The sequence below is a fragment of the Dama dama genome, chromosome 24, assembly GCF_033118175.1.
Source record: "Dama dama isolate Ldn47 chromosome 24, ASM3311817v1, whole genome shotgun sequence".
Taxonomy (NCBI): domain Eukaryota; kingdom Metazoa; phylum Chordata; class Mammalia; order Artiodactyla; family Cervidae; genus Dama; species Dama dama.
The window spans coordinates 53,960,836-53,970,811 of NC_083704.1; the positions used below are offsets into that span (position 1 = coordinate 53,960,836).

Here is a 9,976-nt window from a genome sequence, read left to right on the forward strand (position 1 = left end):
GGGTTCCTAGAACCGCTGGGTTGCACCTCGGACGCCCCTGCGGGCCAGTGGCGGGGGGTTGGGGGGTGGGGTGGGTATGAACGCCTTGCACACTACTTCCGCAGGCCCACGGTGGGAAAGGGTGGCGTTGTGTTAGGGTTGCTCCTCAGACAGTCTTCCTGAAGGTCGCAGCAGGAATACGGCTGTAGCCTGCGGTGAGTGGTACCGAGTCCGGAGATGTGTAGGCCACCCGAAAGGAGGCGTGTCATCAGCTGCCAGGAGTCCAAGGGACCGGGCGCTAGGCGCAGGGGCGTGGCCTAACATAGACTATGTCTGGTAGAGCCGCACGTGGGCGTAGCCCAGTGTTGGGGGCGGGCACTAATTTGAGGCGTGGCACCCAGTGTTCAGGACCTGGACAGGACCAGTGTCCAGGACCAGGTGGCGACTGGACCCCAGGACCGCTCTTGACCCTCTAACCCCTGTTTTAGGGTTTGGAGCAGGCAGCTCTAAATTGGAAGTATTAGTAGACCAGGGTTTGAATCCGACTCGTCGGGGGGGCTTTGTCCAGGTCGTCTGTGTGCGCCTCAGTTGCTCCTATAAAATTCACGGCAGGGTCTCTCAAGTGTGGCCTGCCAATGCCACTTCCCCCCGTCCTCGAGTCTATTAACTAGATCACTGTTGACTAAACTACAGTTAAACATGCAGTTTCCGAGGCTCCGTCCCAGACCCGGGGATCTGTATTTGTAACAAGCTATTAACAAGCGATCCCCATAAGTTCCTCTGAAAACCTGAGAATTAGAAGGTATCTGAAAAGCTCCTCACTCTAGAGGTGATCGCGCTCTGGATGGAGGGGTATACGTAGGTTTTCCTGGGTGCAGGTGCCCAATAATGCCTCTTCAATAATAATACCGTTCCATCTCCCTATTTCTCTGAAAGATGCCTCATTTCTAGCCAGAGGTGGGTATCATTTACCAACAGCCTTCACACCAGAGCCCATCTGAGCAGGAAGCTAAGAGCCAGGGAGGAGACGCGTCTTGCTCTAGTTCACCAAACTAGTGGAGCTTCCAGCCAGAGTTCAACGCTGGCTCAAGGACTTCTAGTTCAGTGCTCTCCCCAAACCTGTGCCCACCTGCATTCGGGGAACGCGAGTCTGTCCTGGTGGAGATGAAGCCCGGGCTAGCCGGTGGCCAGAGTTCTGCCCTTAAGAAAGGCCTGGCCGCCCACAGTCCCCCGCGCAATTCTACTTGGGCCACGGAAGATGAGCAGTGGTCTGCTAGAGCTGCGACCCGGCTCCCGCTCTCGCTGGGGGCAGAGCCAGATCTGAGCGGCAGGCCAGCGGACCAATGCAGAGCCGGCTCTGGGCCTGACAGCCAATCCGGGGCCGGGGGCGCAGGGCTGGCAGGGACGAGAATAGCTGGAGCAACGCGGAGACGCCAGGCTGCTGGCCTCAGCCCCACCCCCGCGGTGGGTCCCGGCCCGGCCTGTCGGTGTTCAGGCTGGCAGAGCGAGCGCTCGGCTGTGGGCGGCGCGACGTCACAGGCACAGCCCAGGAGGCCCACCCAGGGAGGGCGGACCTCTGGTCGGACCCGCCGCCCCCTGCCCTAGGACCTGGGGGGTCCACCCCCAACCTTGCCCCCGCCTCCTGCCGGTCGCCACCACCCTTAACCTCTCCGGCTGAGCTCGGCGCCCCAGAGAGGATTAAGTAAGTGCTGAGGTCGCCGCTTCTGTGCAAGAATGGAGGAATCAGAGGGGCGAAGGTGGGGATGGGGATTGGAGTAGCGAAGAATGATGAACCTGGTGGAGAACGGTATGTGGGTTCTCGGACGTCGTAGCGCCCAACCCTTTTCCTCCCCGATTCCGTTTCTTGCCCTTTGGAACATGAGGCAGTCCTGAACAGTGATGAGCAGGGCCCTTTCTCTCCTTTGGAAGGAAGAATAAACAGAGCCCCAGAGCAAGTGTTAAGGGTCTGGCCCAAGGTCACATCTCGGGGTCAGTGGCAGAACCAAGAAAGAACCTGGGACTCCTGACAAGCCCAGCCTACCTAGAGGCAGAGGACAGAGAGCGGAGATGAGCCTCTCCCATCCCATGTTTCTGTGCCAGCCTTGCGCCTTCCTAAGGGGCCGTCCTGGGTGTGTGCCCACCTCACACACACCCATGCACCCACACAAGGAGGCATCCCACATATACCCATGAGCTAGAGCACAGCGTGTGTATGCAGCCGTGATCTGTGCATTGCTCCTCTCCGTAGGCCTGCCCTTCTGCAGTTTGGCTGGGACTTCTTTCTACTCGGTCTTATCCAGAGCCTTTTGGCCTGGGAAGGCCAAAGTCAGAGCCTGGACTGGGCATATCACCCACCCTGTGCTCCCAAGGGAGGAGGGATGGGTAGGAGAAGTCATCTCAGAATGGGAGCTCCATTTTTACCTCTGAAGATTCGCTCTCCTTGACTGTCTCCTGGTCCCTGGCAGCCTCTGGCTCCCCTGTAGGGGTCCAGGGACCCAAGAACCTACAGAGAAAGCCCATCAGAGGCCCTGAATGTAGCCTTTTTCTCCTTCTTGTCTTCTGGCCTTGCCACACCTGTCCCTGCCCTCACTCCAAGCACGGGCTGGACGACACACAGCAGAGTGGGTGCAGGGGCTTCTGTGGCCCCCCTTTCCCAAATGGAATGGCCAGAGGGAGAAGAGCTAACACTTACTGGGTGCTTACTGTGGATAAGGGTTGTACTGAGCTAAGTCATTTCTAGGGACTACTTCATTTGATATGTCAGTGACCCTCTCACCCTTTCTGTGAGGGAGGTGCCCTTAATGCCCCCAGCTTAGACTCAGGGAAACTGAGACAGGGAGAAGTGGTTGACTTGCCTAGGGTCACTCAATTAAGTGGCTGAACCAAAATTCATAGACAGGCCTGTCTGATCATTGTGCAAGGAAAAAGCTGCAGTATTTTTTTTTTTTCCTCCAAGCAGGAGGTGAGGGATGGGGGGTGGGGCACAGGCAGGACGTAAGAAGATGAATAGCGTGGGGAGTAGCGGCTGGGGATGGGAAGTGGACTTTTTCTTTCAAACCTCCCCACTACCTTTCACATCTTCTGAGTATGATTGCTGTGATCATCTTACCGACAAAGAGGGGGCAGGGCTTCATTTTCATGTCCCTAAATGCACGTGGGATCTATAGTATATGAAGCACATATCCTGATGGTCCCTGAACTTTCCCTTGCCCTCAAACTTTGATTTCCCCTGTGCCTTCAGAACTTAGGGGGATTTCATCTCACCACAGAGTCCCATCCTCAGCCTCATGTTTTTGTCTTTTTTTCTTTCCAGCACCCACGGAGCTCCCTTTCAAGGACGTGGCCCCCTGTATGGGTAGTGGGGGCTGCAGGCTGGGACACCCCTGATGTGAGTGAGTGGGCAGGTTGGCTGACCACAAGCAGTCTCTCAGCATCAGCATGGACTCCAGGATCCCATCTGCCCGGGGCTGGATCAGCAGCCGCCCACCCACCTCTGAGTCTGACCTGGAGCCTGCCACAGACGGGCCAGCTTCCGAGACCACCACCCTCAGCCCAGAAGCCACCAGCTTTAATGACACCAGAATCCCTGACGTGGCTGGTGGCACCACCGGCGTGGGCACAATGCTTCTGTCCTTCGGGATCATCACCGTCATCGGCCTGACTGTGGCCATGGTGAGAGCTGGGGCAGGCTGGGGCTAGCCCACGTGGCCGTCACTTGGCAGAAGGGTGATCAGCAGTTAGATTTTAGAGAATCTATTCAGAACACAATGGTCTGTTAGTGATAGTACAGTCCTTTCCTTTCCCAGGGATTTGTTTATATGGGGGCCCAGAGACCAGAGAGCCTGCCTCCAATCGGAAGAAAAAGAAAACGTTCTGAGGAATACATGGCCTTTTGAGCTGGGTCGTGAAGGCCATGTAGGAGTTGGGGCGGAGAGTGTTTCAGATGGAGGGTCTTGATGGGCAGAAGTGTGGAAGCAGTCAGCAGGCTCTGTGAGCAACGAGCAGGACAGTGAAGCAAATGAGCATGGGGGCCTTACAGGAGTAGAGGCCAGAAGATAATTGGGAAAGATCATGGGCTGCAGAGTCTGGATAGGATGCTCTGGGCACAGCAGCCTGCTGGCAGTGTTCATTCATTCACTTGGCAATTATTTCATGGGTACCTGCCCTGGATCAAGCCTTCAGGACCCCAGGGATGAGGGACAAAATATCCTACAGTTCTTACAGGGAGTGAGAGATAGATACAACCAAAGAGCCAAGGGTAGCCCATACGTACTGGCTTGGGGAATTGGGTGGGGGTTGGGGGCTTCCTAGGCTGGGTGATCAGGGACAGCCGAGGAGGCAACATCAGGGCTGAGACCTCACAATGGAGACCTGGCCCCAATGTCACAGGAGGGGCAGAGTTGGACAGGAATCAGGGGAGAGGTGAGCTGGGCTGAGGCTCCAGGTGTCCCCCTGAGAGTGGATACAATGCCTCCAGATCTGAGATCTGCCGCTGAAGACGTGGTCTCTCCCTCGGAAATTCCCTCTGGTCCAGTGGTTAGGACTCGGTGCTTTCACTGCCGTGGTCTCGGGTTCAGTCCCTGGTTGGGAACTAAGATCCTGCAGCCAAAAAAAAAAAGACATGGACTCTCTCCTTAAGATGATGCATGGACACTCAGAATGTCACCAAGGGAGATTGCATAAGCTGAGACCTGGAAGGGTGGGGGTGCACCATAGGTCCCCCAGCAGAACCGGCAAAGGTGGCATTCGGCCTGCTGCCCTTCGCGGGCTCTGACAGCCGGCCTGAGACCTCGGAGCATGTTGCTCTGACAAATAGGGCTGTGGCTGGTCCATCATGGCTGGAGCGGCTGGTAAACCATGGTCACCATATGGGCCCCACAGGCTCCGGATCGCTGCCAAGGAGCAACTGCTGTCCAGCAGGCAGGGCCAGGACACAGTACACAGAGCGAGGCCGGGGCTCGCACAGCCTTCTGGGCCAGGGGCAAGGCAGAAGGCCAATGTTTGGCTCTCACGTGGTGGCTAAACAGCAGAGCCACTGGAACCTCAGGGATAAAGCAGGGGCTAGACCCAAAGATTTCATCGTGGGAACTTGGGAAGACTTCCTTACTCTTCATTCTGGAGGCACATTCAGAGGGCCAGGGTGTATGGCTTTATGTCCCAAAGCAGAGAGATAGGGAGCTTATGGGGGAAAGGCAGTGGAGGGCAGGAAACAGCTCCTGGGCCAGGGACAGGTCCAGAGAGGTTCCTTGAGTACTAGGGAATCTGCCCTCATGCCATCCATGAGCCAGGCCATGCTGTGTGCAAGGAGGAGCAAATCAGTGCCAGGCAGTGTGCCTCACATCAGAGGAGCAGTGCTGGAGGGCTTCCTGGAAGAGGTGGGGCTGCAGCTCGACAGTGAAGGGTGGGAAAGATTTGGAAAGGAAGGTGTGTTGGGGGAAGGTGTTATTATTTGGGGCAGAAGGAGCAGCAAGGATGAAGGGTGCAGATTGGTTCTAGCATCTCTTGAAGATCCTTCTGTATCTCAGGCCATGGGGCAGGGCAAGGAGTGCAGACCACTGGGGCTGGAGCTGCTGGTTCAGGGCAGGCAGGGGCTGGGCCAGAGACCTAGAACTCCTGTCGCCTCCCACCCACAGGAGAGCAAGGGGCCTGCTTACATCCTGGGGGTGGATGGGGGAGCAAGGGGCACCTCAGTTTCTTTCTGCCTTTGGGGTTCCCCAGGAATGAGCAGCAGGAGGAGCTCTGGGCCAGGCTGGAAACAAACCGGATTCAAGCTGTGAGTGAGCCGCCAAGAGTGTAGGAGCCACGGCGGATTTAGGACAGACTCTTGGAACAGGGCTTTCCCCCAGGTAGAAGTGGTCATGTTCCTGGGAGTCAAAAAACACCAGTTTAGGGATGAGCAAGATGGTGGCAGAGGTCCTTGGGGTCCCTGCCCAGGTGGTCACCCATGTCTCACCCCCGTCCTCCCCTTCCTCCCCCCACTCCCCCTTCCTCCCTGCTTCTTTCCTCCCCTCCTACCCCCTCCTCCCCTGCCCCTACTGCCCTATACCAGGCTTTCCTGCTCCAGCCAGGAGCTCTTGGGTCCTGGATGTTTTCTCAAGCTGCCCAGGCCTTTATTGCCAAGTCTATACAATGGTGGGGAGGACCCAGGGGTCTTCTTAGGTTCCTGCAGCATCAAGGTTCAGGAGTTTGGTCTGGGCTGATGCCCAGGGGCTCAGGTCCTCCTCCTCAACCCCTTTCCACTGAGAACCATCAACCTCCCCGGAAACCCCAGGAACCCAGCCCAGAACCTTGCCCAGAGGCACTGCCCTGCGGAGTCTGGCCTCTGCCTGGCCCCTGTACTTTTTACCTATACATGCAGAAAAGTTTTGTGCCTGGGGACAGTTGAGAGGAGGGGGGTGTGCTGAAGTCCTCACCCGCCCGCCCCCCCGCCCCCACACACTTCAGCCCTGAGGAGGCTGAGGCAGGCACTGGCTGGAGCCACTGTCAGTATTGGCAGGGTGGACCCGTGAGTCCCCAGGCCAGGCTGTGGTTTTCCCAGGCGGGGCTGCTCCTCACTTCTGAGTCCAGGCTCCGCAGCATCCCGTAAATGCCAAATGGGGTAGGAGGTAGGTGTCCCTGGTATGGGGTCACCGAGGACAGGGGTCCTAGAGGTCTCCCATTCGTCAGCCTCAGCGTGTCCCTGTCCCAAGGACTGCTGGATTAGTTAGGGCCTCCTTCCCTGTCCATCTGATGCTGCTCCCTCTCTTGCAGGTTTTGTACATCAGGAAGAAGAAGAGGTAACTCCCCGGCCGCCCCCAAGACTGAAGCCCGTGGGCTATGCAGGGCTGGACTCCAGGGACGCGGGTGGGGAAGGAGAGTCCCCCCCTCATGAGGGTCCCTCTCCTGGTCAGGGAGTCAGGGTCCCCCCTGCCCACTCAGGATTGGGGGTGACCACTTTCCCTTGGGGAGGCCTGAGCCACCCTTGCTCTGCTGCCATTGACCCCCGGAGGCTGTGGACCGCACAAGCCCCTGGCTCACCAGTCCCCATGGCCCCCACGGATGACAGCTCTGTGACCCTTGGCCCCATCTGGTCCCAGGAGTGGGTAACTCTCCCTCCCAGGCCACCCATCTGAGGGGCAGAGCCAGTACTGTATGCACAGAAATGTCTTTCACTGAATCCCGGGGAAAAAAATTTTAGGACCATAAATAGGACTGTGTCAGTGGATCCGCAGGCAGGGCCTGGAGGGCTGGTGGGAGGGGAAGGGCCTGCCCGGCCCCCAGCAGTCTCTGCCCCCACCCCCAGGCTGGAGAAGCTGCGCCACCAGCTCATGCCTATGTACAACTTCGACCCCACGGAGGAGCAGGACGAACTGGAGCAGGAGCTGCTGGAGCACGGGCGGGACGCTGCCTCCGTGCAGGCCGCCGCCGCTGGGCAGGCCGCGCAGGGCAAGGTGGGCGCCGGCCAGGCTCCTCCACCCAGCCCGCGGGCCACTCAAGGCTCTGCGCCCCCACCCTCCCTCCTTTCCCGGGCAGCTTCCTAACACCTGCCATGTGGTCAGGTGGCAGCTATATGGGCTTTGTCGGGTTGGATTAGAAACAGGAGACCTGGTCTCCCCCGACTGTGATGCCCGTTTGCATCCCTCCTAGCCTTGACCCCACAGATTGCTAAGGAATCTAGCCCCACAGAGGCAGCTTTGGGAGACTGGACTCAGGAAGAGTGGAGGCTGGGAGTCGGAGACCCTCTGGTTTGGCTACCAGTTCTGTGTATCTGGATCAGGACTCACGCCCCCTTGGGATATTCAGAATATTGGGCTGAGAATCTCTGTCCACCCACCTCTTGGGACGACTGACCATTTGACAGTTGTTTGCTGTGCACCTCTCTTGTGTCAGCCCCTGTGCTGCAGCTTTGGGGCTTGGGGTACAGAGGTGAGCCCCCTCTGCTGGGAGGAGGCGGTACATGCGTAATTAATCCTGGGACCCCAGGGAAAGTGCTGCCTTTGGCTGAGAAGGCAAGTCGAGCTGGGGATGGTTGTCAGGAGGAGTCATGGGAGGAATCACTTGAGTCAGGTCATATTTCTTGGCTGAGCTTATGGGAGTGCATTCCAGGCAGAAGGCATAGTGGGTGCCAAGTGCAACTAAGCAGCAGAGGGTGGAGGTGACTGGGTCAGAGAGGGCCTGGCCTCAGTCAAGGTCCCTGATGCCCTGACTGTCTCTGTGCAGATCACGCTCCCCTCTCAGGGCCCAGTGCAGAGGCCCAGTCGGCTGGTGTTCACCGATGTGGCCAATGCCATCCATGCGTGAGTAGCCCGGGGATGGGCCTGGACCTCTGATGAAGACATCCGCTGCAGTGCCCAGAGCCACCCACTCCAAGATCACTAAGACCGACTCTCAGGACCTGCCCTGCCGAGGCCCCAGCTGTTCTGAGGACCCAGCTGCTGACTCTCCAGGCTCTAAAAGACGCCTCCCCACTGCCCCCCGGCCAGGAGGCGGTCTGTCCATATGACAGGGATCCATGAGGTCTTCCAGCCACCCCTCCCCGTTGGCCGGCTATGGGCTGGGCCCAAGCTCGGAGGAGAGCTGAGGGGGAGGGGAGGCGGGGGAGCAGGTGCGGAGGGATGCGGGGCCAGACCCACAGCGAGGCCTCCTGCATGCACATCACCGTGCCCACTTGCAGACACGCGCCTGAGCCAGCACAGGGGGCAGGATGGAGACCCCCGCATTGGCTCCACCCTCCCACCGACCCACACCCCAAGGCGTGTAGAGGAACATCAAGCAGGCCACCCCCTCTCTGCCATCAGTGTCAGGGACTGGCGGGGGGGGGGAAGTCGAGCCAAGGGTCCAGTGCCCACCGCGTCTCTTCACTGGGCTCTACAAACCAGTAACCAGCTTCGGGAACAGCCCCCCTGTCTTTGTGTTTATTGGGGAACCAGGGTTGGGGGAGAGGCTAGTGGTTTGGGGGCAGTGGTCTCGGGCTGTGAGATCTGACTGCCTGAAACAGGGTGGGGATGGCCCCTTGCGGAACAGAAGAGACCTAGTCTGGGTTCTGATCACCTTTGGTCTGCCCACCCCCTGCCCCGCAGGAATTCTGCCAGTCTGGGGCATCTGGGTCAAGCCAGACCCCGAGAGCCGGGCGCGGCTCCGCAGGGCACGCATGCGCACATGAGCATGCCGGCGCACCCTTGTGCCCAGCCTCGCCGCCGCTGTCCTCCGCTGGTTGGAGCGGACGAAAAGGCGGCAGGTACGAACCCTCTGTTGGGCAAATACCACCCTCAGGATGTGAGGGCCTAAGAGGCCTTCGTGGGGAAGGTTCTGGATTTATTTCCTCAGCTGGATGCTATAAATACGTTAGCATTGGAGCCAACTGGGGGGCTGCGGGTAATTTGGGATGCGCAGAAACTGTAATTTAACTCACAGCATCTCCATGTGAGAGCATTAAAGATGTAATTAAGACGTTTACACAAAGAGAGTGTGAGCCTGTGACACTGAGGATATGAAACCCCAGCGCGGGTTGGGGTGGGGGGGCTGCGGGGTGAGGGACTGGGGAGGGAGGGTGTCACTTGGATCCCAGCCTTGAGGAGGCAGCCCGGCTGTCTTTCCTTGATCTATCCAATGACATGCCTCTAGTGTTGAGTTCAAGGCTGTTCCGGGGGCTTGAACCTCAACTGTGGAACGGCGTCACCATGCCTGCTATCCCCTTGATTGGAGAGCCAAGTGGACAGGAACTATGGGACCAGAGGAGGGAGGGGGCTTGAGACCCATAGAACCTGTGTCTGAAACACAAAAGAGAAAAAAAAAATAATGTGTTTTTTCCCAGAGCACAGGGTTGCAGTGGTGGGTGGGTGGGAACACACCTGCAGGGCTCAGAAGGGTTTGGAGGGTTTGGTCACAGGGGTGACCAAATGCCCTGGTTTTCTCAGGACTGCACAGCTTTAGCATTGAAAAATCTCAAACCAGGACTTTAAGTGACGTCCAGACCCTCCGCTAAAGAACGGAGCCTGCAGGCTGGCATAAGTGGAAA

The 9,976-nt window shown here is 58.2% G+C and overlaps 1 protein-coding gene across 3 annotated transcripts; it reads left to right on the top strand.

The window, feature by feature from the left end:
* Positions 1 to 80: 80 nt before the first annotated feature.
* Positions 81 to 9,414, top strand: C24H3orf18 (chromosome 24 C3orf18 homolog). Of its 3 annotated transcripts, none has more exons than XM_061128505.1 (5): positions 81 to 194; positions 3,293 to 3,651; positions 6,730 to 6,755; positions 7,262 to 7,409; positions 8,179 to 9,414. In XM_061128505.1, exons 2-5 carry the CDS (start codon positions 3,418 to 3,420, stop codon positions 8,257 to 8,259), a joined length of 489 nt encoding a protein of 162 aa, XP_060984488.1. In that variant the 5' UTR covers positions 81 to 194; positions 3,293 to 3,417; the 3' UTR covers positions 8,260 to 9,414. The 3 variants fall into 3 exon arrangements, with proteins under 3 accessions (XP_060984488.1, XP_060984487.1, XP_060984489.1); XM_061128504.1 differs by lacking the exon at positions 81 to 194 and adding an exon at positions 1,455 to 1,681; XM_061128506.1 differs by lacking the exon at positions 81 to 194 and adding an exon at positions 1,681 to 1,786.
* The last annotated feature ends 562 nt before the right edge of the window (positions 9,415 to 9,976 follow it).